Raw genomic sequence first — 23796 nt, forward strand, 5'->3', positions numbered from 1 at the left:
GGAAATAGAAATAGATATCTAATACGATACAACATGAAAAGGGATTGGCAAATAATTTACCCGTAAGGGCAAAGAATTCAAAACGGGTGAAATGAAATACGGCTGAAAGCTATATGAAGAGAGGGGATGAAAGAGACCATGAAAGAGCGAAAAGAAAGAAGTAAAATATAAGGAGAAAACAGAGATCGAATGTGGGTGAAGTAAAGAAATGAAAAGAGAAGCAACGCAAAAGGAATGATAATATACATCACAACATAATTAATGTTTGAATTATTTCTGGTTCTACACGCTTCAATTTTGCACACACAAGCTCAAAGATCAACTTCCAGCTTTTGTGATTTATACGGTGAGAGTATACGAAGCATATTGTGTTTCATCTTGAATGTATCGTGGCATGGATTGAAATCTGTCAATTAGGCCCTACTTAATGAATCCATTAATAGGCCAATATCAAATATTTCTGACAGGTGAAACATCATTAATCGTCTGAGTACCGGTAGCGAGAAATATGTGAAAGACGCGTCAAAGACGAATACACTATTTTTGTTCCAAAGGATGAGTCTGACGAAAAAAAACGTCCACCAGTGATCATTAAATTGGCTTGCTTTTTGTGAGAGAATTAACATTCGAAAATAATCAAATAACAAAATGCAGAGTACCGACAGATTTTTGCAGCGGCAGGACACTCTCGTTTAAGACCAACAATGCTAGTTTCTGCAGGAACTACTGTAGGTCCTGATTATATCGCGAGTCTGCCGGCGTGTTTAAAAAAAGTGTCAATTTAAAACGAAAATAGGTGGACCTTCCTTTATGCTATCAGAACGATGAAATCCGCAGATGAAGATCGTAACGGTCTTTCGCAAAGTTGATTTGGCTTAATACGAGTACCATTCGCAAAATAACAAGAATTATCTGAGCTTAGATTTAAGTCAGATGGTAAAAACATTGAGTTAGACATGATGAATTTCACCAACAACCAATACTCGCAGGAAAATGGAATTTCCTTTGCGTTGATGTTAACAGTTTCTGCCGTACTCGCACCATTCGTATTAATTGGAAACTTGTTTGTCGTGATGGCCGTTTACAAGAACTACAATCTCCGAACTCCGACAAACTTCATATTGTCAAGTCTGGCAGTGAATGATATGGTCACAAGCGTGGCTGTTGCGCTGGATTCATATCCAATGGCTTTCGGGATGTACGTGTGGTTTCCTTCTACGGCACAATTGCTACGGATGCCACTTGTCATTTCATCTGGAAGTGCAATGCTTCACATTGTTGCGTTGACGGTAGATCGGTATATGGCCGTAACAAAACCGCTTCGATACCCCATGTTAGTGACTAAAAAACGCGTGAGCTACGGAGTAGCATCCATTTGGACAATCAGCTTGAGTGATGCGGCATTCCGCAGTTACTTAGAAGTCTGTGGAATTCCGAAAGCTGTCGGCTGTGCAAGAGCGCAGCGCCTCAACCCTGGGTTCGTAATCCACACGTGGTTCATCGTCACTTTCCTAATCTTAACACTGCTGATGTTGGTCGCTTCAAATCTCCACATTATGCGCATCGCTGTCAAGCAAGCAAGAGCGATAGAAAATGAATTAAGAAGCGGTCAGAACAACCGCGTTGAACGGGAAGAGATCGGGCGCAGGCTCAAAGCGGCCAAGACAACCGGGATCATAGTCGCTGTCCTTGTATTCCTTTGGTATCCGTATATCCTACTTTTTAGTCTACAGGTAACAGCGATAGCAGATGATGATTTCATGGTGTATCTGAATCTCGCTTTCCTGTTCGAAGTGGCTGTCGCTGCTGCACTCAATCCCTTCATATACCACCATAGAGACGGAGAGTTTCGCCAAGCCTTCCTCAAAATATTTCGGGATGCATCTAACAAGTTTGTTCGCTAAGGTGAATTCATTCGTTCGGAGTTCGCGACGCATTCCTCATAATAGTTCGAATGTCAACAGAAATTCAAGTACTTTGATTTTTCCCTTTCTAGCTGAACCGCTCGTCAAAGAACAGTTTCGCAAAACTTCGAGTTTTTCTCAAGAAATAAGGACCATTCATGAAGCCTGTTAGTACGTGCTTTAGTATTTTAATGACTATAGTAGTAATGAAATTATATGTGTGGAGAGAAAATGATAGGAAGACAATGAAGAAAATTTTAAACAAAATCCGAAATGGACTCGCTAAATTCTCCAGTTTGAAAAATGAGATCACGTGCAAGACGGCGTAAATCTCAAATTGCGCCAGGTTCTTATTTGAACTATATCTTCGACTTTACCGCGGTTTACCCAACAGAATAAGAGTACCATGCATTCGTATACAATTCACTGAGCATGTAAGTCAATGATCCTGTATAGAACACGCGTAATATTGTCTTACACGATGCATATAATCGTCTAAATAGTAATACTATTATGTAGGTATTATTGGAAGGGTAATAAACTCTCATTTGAAGTGATGAGAGACACTGGCTCTATAATTTTCTCAAATTGTGATATAAAATTCGGTGGACTCACAATTCACAATACGGTGAGCCATCTATTTTTTGTAGCGGACAGGCCGAAATTCGCTAGAACTGGCACTATTAAACTTTTTTAAATTATCAATGAGAAATGAATTTCATCATGCAAGCTCTCTTGTAATCTACGCCACAATAACTTGACATATTAAAAAAAAGTGGACAGTGAACGAAATGATGAGACGCATACAAATTTGTCGTTTATAGGTCACAAGGTTTTTTTTCTGTGATATGGGTTCATTTAGTACAATTACGAATTGATATTTGACATTCTGATATTAGACAGGTATCATTAATTTGGCATGTAATAACATCAACTCTGGTAAACAATAGTACCCCCTCATCAGTCGATATTGGATGGCGCCACATACATCTTTAACTATATTACCGTGGGTGTAGTTTGCAGAACAATAAATGTCAAAATAGTGTTTGAGCTTCACAAATATATTTGATTGCTAACTGCTATCTGAGAAGAAATACAGAATATGACTTGTCACAATGTATGGTTGGCATATGATTAATTACTAAGCTTCTTCTTTGAGCTTATGAACACAATTACATAAATCATCCAAACTTTTCATTATGACTCAAGAAAGACTTGTGCAATTCTTGCCCAACATTTCGAACTGGTGAAACCAGATAGATGATACTCAACTTTCCTGCTTTTTTTCAAGGGTAACTACAACTGGTGGTTGAACTATGGAAAGCCAAAAGTTTTAAGCTGATTATGACGATCTTTATAGATATATCAGACTCCTGATACCACACGATATCAATAAGTGGTGATAAAAAGTAGCAAACCCAGCTTAACTGGGCCCTTCTGTGAACATAAAAAGCGTGTTTAAGGCCTGAACTATGGTGAAAATTTGAAAAGCATTGCTCTTGTAAACACAAAAAGGTATGTATGTAAAATAATCAAGAAATCTGTTGCGCTTATCATTTAAGGTATTGCTTAACTTTGTGCGCAACCGATTTAAAAAATTCTCAAACCAATATGAAACATGTGTACAAGTGCATGTATTAGAACTAATGAACCCTGAAAACAAACAATATTGAGAATGAAAAGCTAAAACTACAAGGCAAACCCCGATTTTGTAAATAGGCGTCTTATAGACGGCTAAATAGTACACATAAGTGTATAGGATGAAATTAAGATGGTGTTTCCGGTCACTTGATATTTCAATTTTTGAAGCACTAAATAATTATTTTCGAACGTAATTTTTTCTGGGCTTCATTTTTGTTACATATTACAGACACGGGTTACAAGTGTGACCTTCTAGCTCAGATTTTTTAAAAGTCGAACCAATGTTAACCAATCACTTTAACATCATTACATCAGGGGGGTGTTTCACAAAGATTTAAGTATGACTTAGGTCGCACTTAAATGTCGACGCGTACATGATATGCAACGCGCAGTCTTATTGATCAATACGCAGTAGTGCGCGTCCTCTTGGCATGATCTGACCAATGATGTCATGCCTTTTATACTGCGCGCAACTAGGCATTTAAGTGCGACTCTAAGTCATACTTAAATCTTTGTGAAACACCCCCCTGGTACATATAATGACTACCCATAGTTAAACTTAAAAAGTACCAAACGACCTATGTCTAAAAAAATCATAACACATCGGCCCGAATTCACAAAGGTGGTTTTGAAAACCCACGGTTGAGTCCATGGTTTATGCAGATTTCTTGTATAAATTACGCTTAATTTAGCGCTTATCGGGCGCGTATGTAAGAAATGTCCAATGCTGATGCGCGCTTTTGTCACAGTGCGCCAAATTGACGCCTGTAACCATGGTTAGATGCGCTATTTTATTCATGAATCCACTGTTTGAAGAGTGGACTCATGAATAAAAACAGTGGACTCATGAATAAGATAGCGTATTTAACCATGGTAACAGGCGTCAATTTGGCGCACTGTGACAAAAGCGCGCATCAGCATTGGACATTTCTTACATACGCGCCCGATAAGCGCTAAACTAAGCGTAATTTATACAAGAAATCTGCATAAACCATGGACTCAACCGTGGGTTTTCAAAACCACCTTTGTGAATTCGGGCCATCATGTTTAAAATGTAAAAAAATGATAACATATTCAAGCAGGAAAGATATCTAATTTGTTCATAGAATTCTCCAATTCATCTTCGCTTGAAATGTCCAAGATTTGTATTTCGATTAATTTTCTTCTTTGCATGTTTCATCAAATATACTTGTATGGCCAACTAATTACATTCTCACATACGGATTAACAATTTTTTTTCTTCTCATAAATAGCAAAGTCCCTCTGATAGCATATTACTTGTCTCATCAAGAGTGGAGCCAGGTGGGGGAGTGGGAGGAGTAAAGTACCCCCCCCCCCCTCTTGCCCCAAATAGACCAGTTTGTAGGTTCTTTCTCCATACTGCTACGCTGGGCATGCTTACATACTATCTTGCTTAATCAAAATTCGCCTATCACAATGATAGAAAGGAAGGGTCATTTAAGAGAACATGCTAGTGAGGTAACTTTAAAACTGGCCTATTGTTGAAAGACCTTCCCCTTTGTTGAGTGATGACTTTTTCAGACCAGCCAACCTCTGGGAATGAAAAATTGTATTATGTGATTTAAAAAAAGTGTATTTTCCCCCCCAAAGTGTATTTCATAATAAAATGCATGGTGCACTCGCTCATCGCGGCGCTCAAGCTGCAAGCAAGCTAAAATGCGCACTGCTCTTGGAAATGAAAAAAAAACAACATTTAAACATGTGTAAATCTCACCCTGGTTTTAACAAAATGATTGAAAACAAAAACAAGTTACGTGAAATTACATTGATCTAATAACCATACATTTTTTTTACCAAAACATATTTTTTAAAGAAAAAACATACTGCTATATTTGGGTTGCAAAAAACTTACTAAATATGCCAAAAAAGGTACTGGTTGGCAGGTCTTCTTTTTTTTTTTTACTTGTCAGATATATTTTGGAGGAGCAAGTGGTCTTTACTCTTTCTGAGCCCATTTATGTACGAAACCCTGGGTCCACCCCTAGTTATCACATGTTAAGAATAGGAATAAATATTAATATAGCTTTTCAACATTGCACAAATAGCTTCATACTCATCTACAAATGATATCATACAAGCATCACAAAATAAGTTCAGTCAAATTCAAATACATACTTGCATTATGCTAAACTTTACAGACTGCTCTAAAATTCAAATGGAATACTTAATATCTGCTGCTTTGCATTTGGATTATTTAAAAACATAAATTTCCTTTTGAAAAAAAAAGAAAGACTGTAAAACAATTACAAAACAAATTGGCATTGTTATTGCATAATCACAAGCTACATGTACATGTGAATTCATAAACAGTCATAAAGGTAAAACCCAATTCCTAAATAATGAGTGCTTCAGAAAAAAGGAACATATTAAATCTACATGGCAAGAAAGGAAATGTCCTGTATTAAATAAAACCACGTGAAGTTGGCAAATTTGCATAAAAATCGAAGTTAATACACAATAAGCAATACTTCTGGATACACAGATAAATGATAAACTATATACTCTCATACTTTTTTCAGATAAAAGAAATATCATACCTCAATGTATCTTTGAAGTTCATTTAACTACATTTTTTAGAGGATTTTCAAATTTTCTCCCCCCCCGTAACTTGCTTCAACATCTCTTTCTGAGGGGATCACTGTTTATGTACTCTTTTAATAAAACAAAACAAATCTTGATTTGCCCCCCGTTAAAAATGTTTATTCTGAACAAGTACATTTCTGATCCATAAATATTGAAATTCATTGATCATGAGTTATTCACTTGTTCACAAGTTACGCATTGAGCATGAACTGACAATTCAAGAAATATCAATGAGTTATTAATGAAATATTCATGTTCAATAGTACATCAATAAGTGACATAAAGAATGAATCTAATACAGTGAAATGAAAAAATTGTATTTCACTGTTTCTTTCTTACACTTGAAACAATCATCCATTTTTTTCTTTTCAAATACACTGAAATACTGCAACCAGCTCCTTAAAAAAGTCAACAATTGACTGACTCAACGGTGTAATATTCATTTTGCATAATATCATCAATACAGTAGTGTAACTAAAAATATAGTAGCAGCAATAGTTTAAAATAATAATTAACAAATTCATGTTCAGAAAACAAAGAGTATAGACATTTGATCTAATAATAATCATCTCAAACACAGACTAAAGCAAATGCACATTTTTGTAAACCTTTTTGCTTGTTCTTCTGCAGCTAATGCTATGCTGCACGTTGCATGAGATTGAATTGATATTAGCACATTCCATTGACTTAGAATAACTACATCCATTCGGGGGATTCACAAAAACTAAAGATGGGATTTAATTGATGGTAATATTCTTCAAATTGGGGGGATTTTTTCACCATTTGCATCAAATCCTGAGTCAGGCAAGTTGTAACAAAATATATGCCACACTAGAATTGCACATTACATATTTTACTCTAGTTATATATTAAAGTGCTTTAGAAAATCATATTAATGCATTCTTAAATAAGACAAATATATAATCACTTATCTCTTATCAAATTTTCCAGCCCCCCCCTCCCCCAAAAAGAAGAAAACACTTGAAATACTGCATAGTTAAATAAAATCAATAAAGTTTCTGATATATTTAAGTAGCAATAAGGTGCCATGACAATGGCTTTAGATTTGAAATGCCACTGGACAAATTCAAAAAATATATAAATTTCAATTTCATTAATGATGGACACATCTACTTCACCGACATTTAGAAATGGAATGATACAATTTTCAAGTCAAAGTAAAGTTTTGGTTAAGACCGTGAGCTTTACAAAGCTCAAGAAAACGGCAACATTATGTCCATACCAAACTATTTCCCCATTAAAAAACACAATTGAGGAACGGCTGGCCCTATTGTAAGTGTTCACATGTTAAAGACCAGGGCCCAGTTTTAACAGATGCACAATTTCCATAACAAGTATAGCATCAGCCAATTAAAGTAAATGATTTCAGTAGCTTAAAACTGTTAATCAAACAAACAAGAGATATCCTTTCTCCTAGCAGTGAGCTAATTTCCCAAGCATACTGACAGAAAGCAGGGATCAATTTTGCAATAGATTATTACATCTCAGAAATATATTGACCAAAAGTCTCTGCAAGTCAAGGTTGGAATATACTGATCCTGCAACTGAATATACTTTGTATCTTTACATTTAACATGGATAATAATATAAGTCATTTTCAGATTAACATATGCTTTACTTATACTAGAAACACTGCATATCCGAATTAGAAAGGCAAATTTCTAGTAAATAACAACTTTCAAAGAATAGTACCATGGACAATGGTATAATGGTAGTACACTGTACCGAGTTGGAAAAAACCCTTTCCTTTGAAAGTTGCCAATTTAATGGGGAAAAAAATCATTAATACAGAACTATTATGGCCTAAAATAGCATACATGTAGATCATCTCCTCCAAATAATCTGATACCATTTCTATGTGGATAATCAGGAGGCATTCTTTGCTTTGATGTTAAATTTGAATTTTGAAATTTGGCAGCAGTGAATGAATGCATACGTCAATATTTGTCATAATCCTACATGTATGTGAATTGCAGTAAATGTGATTCGAGTAGGACTATAACTTCCATTTTAAATGGATTCATTCGTTGCAGCCATGCCTTGCTTTTGCACATATCAATTGTTTTTATCACATTGAAGAATACCCACTTTTTAATCTGAGCATAAATGTATACTATTTGAGAGATAACACTCTGTCAGGATATACAGTGCAACCTGTGTACAACAGCCACCGGAGGGAAACGGCAAAAGTGGCCACTATAGACAGGTTAGCGGCCATCTTGGATTTATTATGTATTATAGATACTGTGTAATGTACTGGACAGTATGTGTTTTTAATGAGTTATTTATGTATACAGGTGTAATACTGCATAAATGCATCTATTTTAATCCACCAATATTGATTGGATAATTGATTGCATAAGAGCAAGTGCAAGCACTAGCTATTCAACTACTGTCAGAGTCAAAAGTTTCGATGAAGCTGAATTTTAGTGGCCACTGTAGCGGGTGAGACAATGACTGAGGGACACAAAATGAGTGGGCACTAGCCGCATTAGACAGGTGGCCACTATAGATAGGGTCTAAAACACATGAATTTTCTGTGGGTGAATTTGAAGTGGCAACTTAGCAGGTGGCCACTATAGGCAGATGGCCGCTAAGAGTTAACTGTACCTATGTATTAATGAGATATTTTTATTTATTTAACTGGCAATTCGTGAGGGAAGAAAATTTTTTTTTTCTGTCTCACACAGGAGTTCATGATTGCACAACTGGGACCAGAGTCAAAACCATCATGAAATTTGTGCTTAGAAATCACATGACTAGCAACTACATATAGCACACAAACAGACATACATAGAGAATATTATACATGTACACTTGGATAATATATTATATACATTAGTTAAGAGTTGCAGACATGTATTTGCACACAATGCTGTCAAGTCCTTGTCCGTTCTTTTACTATTAAAGTACTGTTTAACTCTGCTCATTACAAATAAGCAAAATGTATAAATGACAAGAATAATCGGGTGTGAGATATTTAGCCAATTTGATGAGTGTTCATCCATAAGGATTCTATTAATAATATCTTCCCATGAATGGATAGGATAACGATGTGCAAGTTTAAATTTCAAAGCAAGACTGAAGAGCAAACAAAACTTTACAGAAATGACCCCCAAAACAAAAATATGTAAGGGCTGGGCAATTCCATAAAATATGTGCGTCCGACCCCATGTATGCAAGACCTTCATGAAATTTTCTGTCTCTAATTTCTGGTTCTTATGACAGTCTGTAATGCTCTCAAATGATCGTGAGTTGGTCAGTTGATGAAGTGATGCCATGCCATCTACAAAATGGTTGATTATTTTATGGAATTACCCATAAAATTGATTCACAAACAACATATGCATTGGAATTTAATAGGATAACTGTGTATCAGTATGCCTACTGTAGTAAGCAGATTGAGCGCATACATCGGTTTAACAACTGATGTGTATTAATTTTTACAAAGTAGCAGACTGAACCCCTTCTAGAAATGAACAGATTTATACAGATTCTAAGCATAATTGAATAATTACAAGTTTACACCATTATCTATTTAACTTAATTTAGAATATGAAATAATACAGGATTACAGGTTTAAAATGTCATAAAATCAAATGGCGATATAAACATTTAAAAAACAATAAAAACAATTGAAATGTCAAGAATTGAATACTGATTATCAAGAATATGCAGATTTAACATTATTCCAACATTTTTATTTCAAAATTTCTCCAGCGCCGGTGGGACATCATTGTTAATGGAAGAACGTCTAAGAACTGACAAATACATACAGATCACCTCGAAGACTGATATACATGTACTTCACTTGATTCTCCTTTTGCAAAAATCCTTCTGAGCCTATATGCAAATTCTCAACAAATTTTTTTCTTGGACAAACTGTGTAGTCCATATTGACTTTTTGTCGATTTACTTAACACATCCTCGATATACATCTTCTTTTAACTGTCGATTAATCTCAAGGGTTAGGTAAATGTAGCACCTTCGTGATCGGAAACCTTGACTTCTTTTTTTTTTGGGGGGGGGTGAAACATTGATGTTTGTTATATACAGAGCCAACAGAACATGCATACAGCGTACCTACTAAAAATCACAGGAATTTGAAAGGCATTCTCACATATTATGTGACAGGAAAAAAATATGAAAGTAATCAAACTATGAGAGATTTCAAAATTTCATTGACAGTTTAAATTTTGAACTAGTGTAGTACTTGAAATTGATAGTCTGGAACATTACATGTTCCATCTGATTGATGAACAGGCACACTGTAAAAAATGAAGTGCTAATTTAGCACTTACAGTGCTTGTGTAGTGACTGCACTGTTAGTGCTAAATTAGCACTTCATTTTTGACAGTGCACAATCCTATAAGCATCATTAGATTAAACAATGTTGAATATAATCTCTGTATTCAAAGATGATAAAAAGTTGGTACATCTAGTTATAGATGTTATGCCGATATTCAGAGCTGCTAACACGAGCAGGAATTTTTCAGCATTTAAAAAGCTGAAAATCTTGTCTTTTTCTTGAGGAAATTAGTTTATTCAAAGAAAATACCACAGGATAAACTGAACCATAGAAATCAATATTTGGCACGAGACCATCAGCATTCTTCTAAATACTGAAAATCGATAGGTAGGTCTGGACACTCTCTTTGCACCAGGAACTGCAAATGCAGGGCTCCACACTAACCCTTTTTTTCTACGGGTCCAACCTGTTTATGTCGAACCAGTAGATACCTTGGTTTTCGATTTTTTACTCGTCCGAACCTAAGATTTACTGCCCCCCCCAAAAAAAAAATAAAGAAAAACATAAAAATGTCTTGAGTTTATTTTGCCATCTTTTATTGCTTATATCCCCCCCCCCCAAAAAAAAAAACAGTTCAAAGAACATTATTCATGAGAGCCATTCCTCAATTTTGGATAGCCATTTTTTAAGATATCACAGCCACTTTCATAATTTACAAAATAAGAGAAAATATCACTTATATCAGTTAAATATATTTTTACTGGAATGTCGGACCAGGAAATCTGGCCATTTCTAAAAAAGTTACTGGCCCGACAGCATTTTTTACTGGTCTGGAACCGTTGGACCAGTGCCAGTGTCACGCGCTGACAAATGAAATTCGACAATCAATGCAATATGTTGTATGATGAAATGCCATCCATCTTCTATCAAGAAATATTGTTCAATTCCATTCAAGGTGATAATGTCTGCCCCCTTACAATGTAGTAACTGTATTCTAGAGGATTTTTTTTTAAGTTTACACGCAAGATTCCACTTTCTTTTAATGCACCCTTTTGGCATCTCAACAAAATTCTAAAATTACTTGTACATGTAGGAATGCAAAAGGACTAAAAAAAAGCTTGCACATTCAAAAACACTACATGTACATGTAATTTCATACTGAAAGACACTTGAAACCAAAAAAATGCAAAAAAGCATCCAACTACAGTTGAATATCACAACAAAATATGAGGCCAATCATTACACAATACAAGATTTCAAAAAAAGAGAGGAGGGGGGATGAGTATCCACCTAAGAAAAATATCAAACTTTGGGAGATAATTTAGGGCGAAGTACTTTCTCTAAGGGTATTCTTTTCATTTCTTGGTAGATATAAACAAAAAATCAATTTTTTTTGTTCAACATTAATTTACCGAGGCTGTTTCTCAGCTTAGGTGGTGGGCTTTTTTTTAGGTGCAATTCACCCCTATCCACAATAAACCCCCTTGCTTTGGCTAAATATACATGTATACATATACTTTGTGACATTAAATAAGTAATTCTGTTCACAAACCAGATAATTATTAAATCTGGTGTATTATCCTAGGAATTGTCGGATTACAATAACATCCTACATTAACAATTATTTTAATGCAATGGCAATTTTAGCTCTTACTTTTCTTTTGATTCATGCCACATCAAATTGGAAATACTGCAACTAGAATGATTTAAAAAGGGTTTACATACAAACTTGACTAATTGCACCCATTATTCTCTCCTAGATTTAATCAACTCTTGTAAATTATACTTTGAATATTAAGGTTTGAATCTGTGTCTTCCTTACTCGCATATTTCATTCAGGCTTGATTTTTCTCCAGTTTCTCCAACTGAGTAAATTTGATTGTTTTCTTTTACCTCTAATCTAAGCTATCTATTTCATCTACTTTACACCTACAATTCATTGACTGCTCGTATCAAATATCATGAAGTTTAAATGAAAAGAATCAATATAATATTAATCAATGCAATATCTGAGACTCGTGAAAGAACGCTGTCAAGCAATACTGACCAATATAATTTAAGCACTCACACGTCTTGTTTGTACGCTCTACATCAATGAAAGTCCAAATATCTCGCAGAATTAAATCTGCATTACGAAATAAATCATTAACCAGTTCTCAGGTTCAAAGACTGGTATACTAGAATGACTGTCATTTGCAATCAATTGGTGTGCAGTTCATCTTTTTTGTTACAAGTACATTTACAGAATCTTGAATGAAAGCATCAATACGCCCTGCTCAGCGTTCATTAACACATGTCCAAACAGTACTTGTATTACTAGCAAAATACATAAAACATAGAGAATTGTCAAAATATGTAATGGAGTGATGTATTGTTCATTTTATGACTCCATAAATATAACTGCATATACCTTCACAAGACCGATGGTGGCAGCATTTAGCACCGGTAAAATTGTGAAATGCGACACATACCTACAATTTCTTACTGTTTTGTTAAAAAAAGTAAAAGCTTTAACCTATATAGTTTAAAACAACATATTTTGTAAGTGCTCTCTCAATGCATTGCACAATTGTTCTTGAAGAACTTCAACAAACAGGGACACATACTAGAATCATCATAAAAACATGAAGTCATGGCTCGCCGGACTCCAAGGTCTCGTCTTCCAAAGTGTTGCGATTGATCCGATCAACCTCAATGCTATGGAAATCCATCAGTGTCATAATATTTTCTACAAGAAATTTGAACAATGTCCTTTGGAAACAAAGAGAAGCACACTGAATTTTCAAGGAAAAAATGAAGTATGGATAGACATTGTAGTTCATGAATATTTCGATCAGACAGACAATAATTTTTTTTCCTTATGTAGGTGTTTAAATGTAGCAGGGCCCTCTGGGAGAACAGCGGGAGGACCCAAGTTCCAAAGTTACATCCAGACTCTTTACAACAATATAAGCAGTTGTGTTAGTAGCAATAAAAAAAAATCTGGATATTTTTATTTGAGCCAGGGAATAAGGCAAGGGGACCCAATCTCCCTTTATCTTTTTATATTGGGTGTGGAAATACTTTCATGTGCTATACGTCAAAATGAAAAAATATAAAGGTATAGATTAATATGTAATCAATTTGTACAATATGCAGATGACACTATGTTGGTTTTAGCAGACTTAGAATCGGCAAAAGAAGCCCTTTGTGTAATTGAAGCCCTTTGTGTAATTGAAGATTTTGCGTCCTTTTTGGGTCTTAAAATTAATAAAAGCACAACAAATGCTATGTGGTTGGGATGAAAAAAAACAGTGTACGTCACTGATGAGGCTACCCTGGATAAACAAGACATAATAATATAATAATAATAATTGTTGTTGCTGGCTTTCAAGAGCTGTGGTTGATTGAAAGAAATCACAACTCCTTGTAAGATGGGGCCCAGTTATCAAATCATTCAATATTTGTGCGGATGAGCAATGAAATCCTATACCACTCTCACATGTACAAGCTCCATATATTTGCATCTCTGATAGGATGTAGATAATAATTTGCTGATACTTGACTTGGTGGAAAACATTTTGATTCTAGCAGTACATGTAATTATATAGCCGCAATGTCAAAGGGATCAAAAAGTGCTGAATCATGGGGAGATTACATCCAACGCAATTTCTAAAAAGCCTTATTTACTTACACGTAATAAGCTGTCTGTCAAGCAAGCCTGTCTGACTAATATGATATACCCCTTACCAACGCAAATAGCGTCATGATTGTCATGATGGGCTCATATGCTTTATGCTTCCAGTATCAACAACCAAGTAAACCAAGTCAGTCAGAAAGCACGAAGCATGACTCAGGACCGTCATTTACTCCTGGTTGCCAAAGTTCTCTAAAATCCTAAGTCTTAGACTCTTAACAGGTCTCATGGTTGTAAAACCCAAACAAACATGTCATGGATGTATGCTGAAAGTGCCAAGGTTGATCCCGGTAGATGGTTAGGCAATCATCTGATCCTCAGCTTTTCTCAGACCAACCTCGAGATATCCCCACCAACCGGTGGCTCAGTTGGTAGAGCGTCCGTCTCACAACCGGGAGGTCAGGAGTTGAAGACCCGGCCGTGTCAGACCCCAAAAGAAATTAAAAGATGGGAGTTGCTGCTACCCTGTTTGGCGTTCAACAATTAAAGGGATAGAGCCTCGTCGATCGGGCGTTGCACAATGGCTGCAGGGCCCAAAATTTCTGAAGTATTTTTACTTCAGATTTCATTTTGAACAATAAAATATGGATTTTCATTTTCACTTGCGTAACACTCCTTAACGCTTCATATTGGAGGCTGAATCACGATTTCTTTTCTATAAGTTCAGCTGTTTGACTGACTTAGCAAAACATGAAATATGAAACTTAGGGCAATAAATCATGATACTTAGCACAGATTATTCTTGTACAGAGCTAATCTGAGCAATGCTTAAAAAGTAATGGACACTCTGACATGAATTTCCAAACTGAATCTGCATTCCGAAAGATCAATAGTAGTTGGAAGGTCTGATATCGGACCATATGAAAAGGACATTGAAAGATGACATTCAAAGAGGGCATTGTATTTGGCATTGCCCATACAGATTATCAGCCTTACTTGATACATATTACAATGTGCAGCATATGTATGCAATAAATAGCTGCATTCGCATAATACATGAACATACAGTATAGGGCAAGGAATACAAGATGTACCTTTACAGGAGAGTTGACTGTGAGTTATGATGAACTGCCAGGCCTTTGGAGAATAGCCTAAAAAGCAAAAGGAAAACATGAAAGGGGAGATATTTATGAAAGAATATATCGTTCATGCCAATCAAGATGTGCATTTATGTTCCTTCCATATTTTGGGGGGCATTAAATTACTTATTGCACATGAACATGAGAGCCAATTACAATTTCGTGTCATTTCCTTTCATCAAATCATTAATTCTAATGATAATATTGATAACAATAGTGGTAATAATCAAAATTTTGAATATGGCGAACAACTACCTTTCAAAAATTTAAATGAAGACTGATATCTTCATTCCACAATTTCTGCTAACATATCAAACCATTGGATTTCATGTAATGGTTCTTTCTGAACTTTTTCTATCAAGCTTCGTACATACCATTGCCAAGTCATGTGACCTATGCGACCCCATGTCAGCCCTAACACGGAAAGAGTTCCTAGGTTTATGGTGAAAATATTGGATATTGAATGTTTACCACTGTCCACTTCCTCCTCATTATCTCTGATCTACCATAGCTGTGCACATTAATCTTATAGAATAAATATAATACCATTTCCATATTTTACCTTATATTTCATTGGCATCCTGTCAGCTATGAGTTCCACTGTGACTTGTGAGAAGATCTTGATGACCTGGATAACGCCCTTTGACCCAGCTTCATCCTCCCATTCCAAGGTCAACTCGTGGTGCTTGCCGATGGGTACGGCAGTTACCTTCTTCAGTGGTATGGCCTGAAAATAAACAATTATCAAAGTATTATACAGGAGTAAAAAATACTCTAGGGATTTATTTATTGACCTGGGTCATGACCTTGGTTCATCTTCCCATTCAAAGGTCAACATATGGTGCTTGCCGATGGGTACGGCAGTTACCTTCTTCAGTGGTATGGCCTGAAAATAAATAATTATCAAAGGATGATACAGGAGTAAAATATACTCTAGTGATTTATTTATTGACCTGGTGGGTGTTTCATGAAGCTGTTCGTAAAGTTACGAACAACTTTACGCACGACTGGAACATGTTCTTAGGTCATAACTCAATGACATATGAATATCACATAGCATATTAAAAGGATCACCAGCCATGCGTAAAGTCATTCGTAACTTTACGAACAGCTTTGTGAAACACCCACCTGGCCTGCAAGAAACAAATATCCCAAAACATGTGAAAATGGACTCTAGTTATTAAACTTTTGACCAGTGGTATGTGTTTGCCAGAGCAAACCACCTGTTACCAGGACAGAAGATGCAATGCCCGACATGCTGCAGCATCACCACAAAAGAAAATGCAATGTACGTGTAAAGGTACAATATGAAAGAATGTGATTCTCTTGTCAACATGTGCTGAGGTGTGGGAAGTTGCATAAGTATATAAAATGTTGGCGATAATGATTAAGATTGACAGATGATGTAACAGAGGGAATGAGATCTGGGCCCCGTCTTACAAAGGTTTGCGATGAAGAGCAAATATGAAAGAACACTTCTGACTGGTTTCTAGTCAGTATTTTGTGCCAAATGTGCGTGTAACATTGATCTTGATTGGTCAGTTCATTTAGTGATTGATCACTTATCTTTGTGTTACGGAGCCCTGGGCCTCGTCTTACAAAGAGTTACGATCGATCCATTCAATCGTAACTCTATGGAAATCCCTCTGTGCCATAATTTTTTCTACAGGAAATTTGCAAAATGTCCTTTGTAAACAAAGGCGAACAAACCTAATTGCCAAGAAAACAATGAACTTTTTGTAATTTACATCATACAGTATCTAGAAAACATTTTGAACATTCATGCATTTTAGATGTTGACATTGCTGGCTGTCCATACTTGTGATTGATCGGATCAATCACAACTCTTTGTAAGACATGGCCCTGAGCTCTCTTTTAGGGGGTGGAGCTTCACAAGTTGCACAATATTCCTTGACAAATTGTAACATATGAGTTGCATGTAATACTATGAATCAATACAAATAGACTTGGATTTCGATGCCACAGAGCCTTTAATTGAATTTCAATCACCCATTTTTCTGATTGATTGGTAAATGATTATTCAATATGGCCTGTCACCAAAAACACTTGCACATTGAATAACAATAATTACATTCAATAGGCCTACTAATACTTAGATACCCTTCAATCTTTGGGGAATAGTCTTCCCATATCGTCACAGATGACTTTAATATGATTCCACAAGTAAATCAAAACAAAGATTTAATACTCACATTGCAGTAAACTCTCTTGACCTGTCCGAGATTGATTATCAGGACATCAAACGAGCGATCTAGTACGGACATTACCATGGCTTTCTCAACCAGAGGTCCACATTGCTGCAAAATAACCAGAGTGCAATTGTCAGAACACGTTTTAAAACAAGTGGAATGCCTCAGACAGTCTCACCTGCAGAACCAAATTTAATATTGGACAAGTGGTTAAGTCTCTGGACTTTGCACCACAAGGTCCGCGGTTCTAATCCCATAACAACACTAGCGTCTTTTGGCAAGGCATTTGTCTAGATTTGCCACTCTCCACCCAGGTGTAGTAAATGGGTGCCTGGTAGGAAGAAATGCTCGAGCATTCGATCAGGATAGCAGTGTCAAAGCTGGGGTAATACATGTTGTATACAGCACATAGAGACATTTGTATGAAGTGCTATATAAATGTTGTATATTATTATTATTTATATAGTTGACTTTGTGATATTGGAATATCAGACATTTTCTTGTTTTATTTCTTTTGAAGTCAGAATATAATCATTCAAAGCCATGATGATGCAATAACAAAGATGTTCTATTCCAAGGAAATTATTGAATATCACCATTTACTTTAATATGAAAACATGACAAAATTTTCAGTTTTCAATTTTCACCCAATATTGTGACCTGAAATGACCTTTATACTTGACACAATTAACTTCAATTTTACTCACTCGTTCCATACAACCCCGATTGAGTATTAAAACAACTATATATTAAGCTTTCAAATTGGAAGAAAAAAACATTAATTTGGTAAATTTGGAAAGCCCAAAGTTGATTCACATCAATTTCTTTTTTTCAATGATTTTTAATAAGTAAAGTCACAACAATATTCTCTGAGCTACTAGAACAGGAGGAACCAAGTTCACATCTGACCAAGGCTAAGAATCATCTTTTTAGAGAATAAAACAATGAATGAACCAACCTTAACGAAGTGACAAAAGAAGAGTTCACTGCTTTTATCTGAAACTTCCTTGGCTGAATCTTTAGCATCGTTACACCTCACTGCTTGCCTCTGTAGCCTTTCTGGGTCTCTCTCCATTACAGGACCACAACCTAGTGTAGGAAAGAAAACCCCATTGCATTAGCAAACATTAGCATCATTTACACCTCATGGCTCAGGGTCTCTCTCTATTGCAAGACCACAACCTAGTGTAGGAAAGAAAACCCCATTGCAGTAGCAAACATTAGCATCATTACACCTCAGGGCCTCTCTATTGCAAGACCACAACCTAGTGTAGGAAAGAAAACCCCATTGCATAAGCAAACATTAGCATCATTACACCTCATGGCTCAGGGTCTCTCTCCATTACAGGACCACAACCTAGTGTAGGAAAGAAAACCCCATTGCAGTAGCAAACATTAGTATAATTACACCTCAGGGCCTCTCTATTGCAAGACCACAACCTAGTGTAGGAAAGAAAACCCCATTGCATAAGCAAACATTAGCATCATTACACCTCATGGCTCAGGGTCTCTCTCTATTACAGGACCACAACCTAGTGTAGGAAAGAAAACCCCACTGCATTAGCAAACATTAGCATCATTTACACCTCATGGCTCAGGGTCTTCCTCTATTGCAAGACCACAAGCAAGTGTAGGAAAGAAAACCCCATTGCATTAGCAAACATTAAAACATTAACATTATTACACCTCGTTGCTTTCATCCGCAGTCTCTCAGCGTCTCTCTCCATTACAGGACCACAACCCAGTGCTTGCATCTGGGGAGCATGTCATGAAAGGATTTGTCTTACGTTTTATCCGACAGTTACTATAGTAACAGTGCCTCTCAGCCAATCAGAATCAAGGAAAGATGTCAGACCTGAGAACTTGTCAGACAAAAATGTTGATGAAACATTCTCCTGCAGTCTCTCAGGGTCTCTCTCTATTACAGGACCACAACCAAGGAAAGAAAATCAATAGCATTAATACACCTCATGGCTTGCCTCTGCAGTCTCTCCGAGTCTCCCCCCACTACAGGACCACAACCAAGTGTAGAAAATAAAACCCAATTGTATTAGCAATGATTTATCCTACAGTTACCACAGGAACTTTGCTTCTCTACCAATCGAAATCACAGAAAGGTGCCAGATCAGACAACTCGTTGGACGGAAATGTTAATAAAACACTCTCCAGGGTTCCATTTCATAAAGAGTTGCTATCATAGCAAGTTGCTATGATAGCAACTCTGGTAGAATAGCAGCTTTTACTTGCTAAGCTGGCAACTTTGCAATTCATAAAAGCACATTCGCTGGACACATCTTCTCTTCTCTATCATTTTCTTCTCTCTTCTACAACTCTTGCCCCATCAGATGCAAAGATTTCAGTAGCTTATAACAGTGGAAAACACGGTTTGTGTACTTACCAAGAGATGAAGCGAGCATTCTGTGTACAAGAATATCTGGGTATCTTCTGATTGGAGATGTGAAGTGGGTGTAGAGGGGGACGTTGAGCGCATAGTGACGGTACATCTCCTCGTCCTCCAGACTGGCACAGCAAAAATATCTCGCTTTCTGTTCAGAAGAAATAGAAAATAAATAACATCAATCCATCGAAAGTGTTTAGCATTCTAATGGCTTGTTAAGTCATTAAAAATAATGATGACAATATTCCGCTTTTAAAATTCAATATTTTTAAAAGATATTTTGCCGAGCATTTTGTACTGACGCTCAAGCTGACAAGAGCTGTGACGTCACAACCCCCCTCACTCAGTCGCAAGCCAGTCAGGTTGTAAGGTGTGCAGTGGCCTTAAGAGCAAAGGCTATGATACAGGCATGAGAAAGAGATTCGGGAGGGATGAGCAAGAGTCCTTCATGTTGGAGACTTGGCATGTCTGCATTCCCGGTGATTTTTCCAGTGTCACCAAAGAATAATCTTCTCCCAAGGAAACTCAAAATAAATTGGATTATGGGTGGCTCGGTCGGTAGAGCTGGAGGTCACATCCGGAAGGTCGTGGGTTCAAGCCTCTGCTGTGTCATACCAAAGGACGTTAAAAGACGGGATGTGGTGCTACCGTACTATGGTGTTCAAAGAGTTCAAGGATAGAGCAAAGTCGATCTAGCACTGGTCAATGAGTACCAGGCCAACGATCAATTGGCCAAAATGAATATTCGAAGGATTTCTGTTTCCGATTTCGATATCAAACAACAAAATATTCTTTCAAACAGAGGGCCATGGGTTCCAATCCTAGCCATGGCGTGTTTTCCCTCAGAAAGAAATTTATCCACACCTTACTGCACTCGACCTAGGTGAGGTGAGGGGGTATCCGGCAGGATTAATTCATTGAATGCTTGAGCTCTCAGGCAGCCCAGCTACAGTCTGGGTAATAATAGAAGAACAGTTTTTGGAACTGAAGTGGCTACCCTGGGTAAAAATACCACTATTTTTATTATTATCATTATTATAAATATGGATTATGATTATCATAAACTTACCTGCATTGGTTTGGAGTATAGGACTGTTAGCACCTTGAGTAAATGCTTGGCCTGCTCATCTGAAGTGCAGTACTTGTTCAACGAGGCCTGTCATAAAAAAAAAAATACGGAATAGCTGGATAAAATCACAGAGAGCTTTCAAATTCTTTCCATGATGATGATAATTATACTTTTGTAAACAATGGTCAATACCTCTATATCAGATGTCTCATAGCACTCTAAAATAAATGCATCATAATTACCCCCTGGCTTTAAATAGCAAGTCTTAAAACTATTATTGATGTTGTTTCATATACATCATTATACTTTAATCAATGGTGCTGTGGCCCCATCTTACAAGGAGTTAGGACTGATCTGATCAACCTTAACAATGGAAAGCCAGAAACGTCAACATCTAAAATACAAGTTTGGTTAGAATATCTTCTAGATATGATGTATATTCATGCATTCCATGAAAATTCAGTGTGCTTATCTTTGCTTACAAAGGACATTGAGCAAATTTCCTGAAGAAAAAATATGACATTGATGGATTTCCATATACTTGACATTGATTGGATCAATCGTAACTCTTTGTAAGACAGGGCCCGGGGCTTTCATTTAACTTCTTCATTGAGCTATTAAGATAAAGATGGCATGAAACATAAACATTGCACAGATAAATACAATTAATCATGCAGAAGGAGTTGCGATCAAACGAAACTCCAAAAATTAACGCATCTTGAATTTCAACCAAACAAGAGCATGCATGATGGAATAGCTCTTGAGTTTTCTAGTTGCCTTGTAAATGCACCACTTTCTGCAAAAGGCCCCTGTTGCATTCAGCCTACCAGGGTCCCTTCTCATAAAGAGCTGTGATTGATCCAATCATCCTCTATTATATGGAAATAAATCCATGTCATAATTTTCCCTACCGCAGATTTGCACAATGAATAATAAAGACAACAATGGATGAATCAGTATACAATTGTACATGTACCTACAAGACATTTTGAACAAACGTGCACTTTAGACGGTGTTGCTGGCCTTCCATAGTTGTGATTGATCCGATCAATCACAACTCTTGTAAGATGGGGCCTTGCAATTAATTGTGAGGATTATTGAATAAAGCGTTTCACTTATGTGTACAAAATCTAACCTGGAGTTTGCCAGCTGTTGTTCCATCGATGTCGATACCAAGCCCATCACAGAGTGTCGTGAGGTCATCCATCATCTTGTCCTTGGGAGGTGGGTGTCGCCTCAGGAAAGCCCTCTGTGGTTCCGCCTTGTAGATTCGGTGAGCTGCTGCCATGTTGGCGAGTAACATGAACTCCTCAACCAATCTGAAATCAAAGATGATGTATTATCATCATTTATGTGATAATAATAATAATAATAGGCATTTATATAGTACCATCTACCTAGAAATATTCTATTCCGAGGCACGTTGTTATTATTATTACCCCGCTTTAGCTTGAGCTGCCTTTCAGGGCTCATGCATTCAAGGAATTAATCCTGCTGGGTACCCATTCACCTCACCTTGATCGAGTGCAGCACAATGCGGATGAATTTCTTGAAGGAAATGATGCCATGACTTGGATTCGAACCCACGACCCTCTGTTTCAAAGTCAGAAGACTTATCCACTGGGCCACAACGCTCCACTGATAAAATCATAGAATCAGCAATCCTCACCATAATCATGATCATCAGCATCTGCTTCATTATCATTGTCATTATCATCATCATCGTCACTTTTCATAATATCCAAATTATTATTGCCATACCATATCATCATACCATATAATTACCAACATCGGAAAGGAAACAAATGTTGGTCCCGTGTATAGGAGAGTCACAACCTATGCACGTTAAAACTAATACATTATTCGTCAAAGAGTAGGGTGTTCACCCGGTGTATTGCACCCGCTAGTCCCGGCAAAATTCAGGTCAAGTCAATCTTGATGTTCATATGCCATAATAATCAATATAATGATTGTGGGCATTAACAGAAAGACAAGACATAATAATGACAATCTTCATAACTATCGTCTCTAATTATCAATTCAACATCATCAACATCAATGATCAACATCATCAACATCATCATCGTCATCCTCCTCCTAATCAGCAACCTAATTACAATCATCTTCATCATCACCATACTTACCAGGAGCAAAAAAAGAAACCTTGCCATATCCAACCTTGTCATAAACCAACAAGTCCCCTTTTGTGAATCTGAGACTTTAAATCTGAGGTATTTTAAGTCTTACATTACCTATTACTGTCTCTTTGTTGGTAGACTGAGTAACCGTTAGGAAGTCCTGTTTCACTGTTCAATGAATACTGTAGTTTGACTTGGTCCAGTCGTAGAGCACCTCCATCAAAACGCTTCTTGCGTAGGTTTAGAGCAATCTGTCAGGCCAAGAATAATTCATCTCGTTATAATAATAATAATAATTATAATAACGGTGTATTTACCCAGGGTAGCCACTTCAGTTCTGAAAACTGTTCTCCCAGCGGGCCCTGCTATCATTATTACCCGGCTAGGCTAGGCTACCTATTCAGGTGCACACAGCTTTTTGAGGAATACAGGCTTCCTGCCAGTACCCATTTACCCCACCTGGGTCGAGTGCAGCACACTGTGGATGAATTCCTTGCTGAAGGAAATTACGCCATGGCTGGGATTTGAACCCATGACCCTCTGTTTCAAACTCCGGATACGAATCCACTGGGCCACGACGCTCCACATTGACGAAAATAACACTCAAATTGAAATAACTTTAACAAAATATTTTGTATGAGCAGGTATATGTGTATATCGTAAATAAATGTACAGGTGTAGAACAACACTACTGGTAAAAAAATAAATATAACTCAATGCCCCAAATGCGCAAAGGTGGTTTTTAAAACCATCAGCTGAACCTATGGTTTATGTAGATTTCATGCATAAATTACACTTATTTACCAT

General features: G+C 36.8%; 2 protein-coding genes across 2 annotated transcripts in view; one reads left to right on the forward strand and one right to left on the reverse strand.

Moving 5' to 3' along the window:
• Nucleotides 1-953: 953 nt before the first annotated feature.
• Nucleotides 954-2042, forward strand: LOC121427193 (adenosine receptor A2a-like). The gene has a single exon (XM_041623463.1). It carries the CDS (start codon nucleotides 957-959, stop codon nucleotides 1902-1904), a length of 948 nt encoding a protein of 315 aa, XP_041479397.1. The 5' UTR covers nucleotides 954-956; the 3' UTR covers nucleotides 1905-2042.
• A 13111-nt stretch (nucleotides 2043-15153) lies between these two features.
• The window catches only part of LOC121427269 (DIS3-like exonuclease 2), a 53395-nt gene continuing 44752 nt past the window's right edge, over nucleotides 15154-23796 (reverse strand). Inside the window, exons 18-25 of the mRNA XM_041623605.1 lie at nucleotides 23104-23240; nucleotides 21987-22170; nucleotides 20852-20938; nucleotides 19783-19930; nucleotides 18343-18473; nucleotides 17388-17492; nucleotides 15737-15901; nucleotides 15154-15186 (exon numbers count right to left, since the gene is read on the reverse strand). Of these exons, the coding sequence (XP_041479539.1) occupies nucleotides 15154-15186; nucleotides 15737-15901; nucleotides 17388-17492; nucleotides 18343-18473; nucleotides 19783-19930; nucleotides 20852-20938; nucleotides 21987-22170; nucleotides 23104-23240 (990 nt within the window). The remainder of the gene's footprint in view (nucleotides 15187-15736; nucleotides 15902-17387; nucleotides 17493-18342; nucleotides 18474-19782; nucleotides 19931-20851; nucleotides 20939-21986; nucleotides 22171-23103; nucleotides 23241-23796) is intronic.

The sequence above is a fragment of the Lytechinus variegatus genome, chromosome 14, assembly GCF_018143015.1.
Source record: "Lytechinus variegatus isolate NC3 chromosome 14, Lvar_3.0, whole genome shotgun sequence".
Taxonomy (NCBI): Eukaryota; Metazoa; Echinodermata; class Echinoidea; order Temnopleuroida; family Toxopneustidae; genus Lytechinus; species Lytechinus variegatus.

What these genes read in the sequence shown, in the direction of transcription:
- LOC121427193 (XM_041623463.1), top strand. Translation starts at nt 957, where the DNA reads ATGATGAATTTCACCAACAACCAATACTCGCAGGAAAATGGAATTTCC.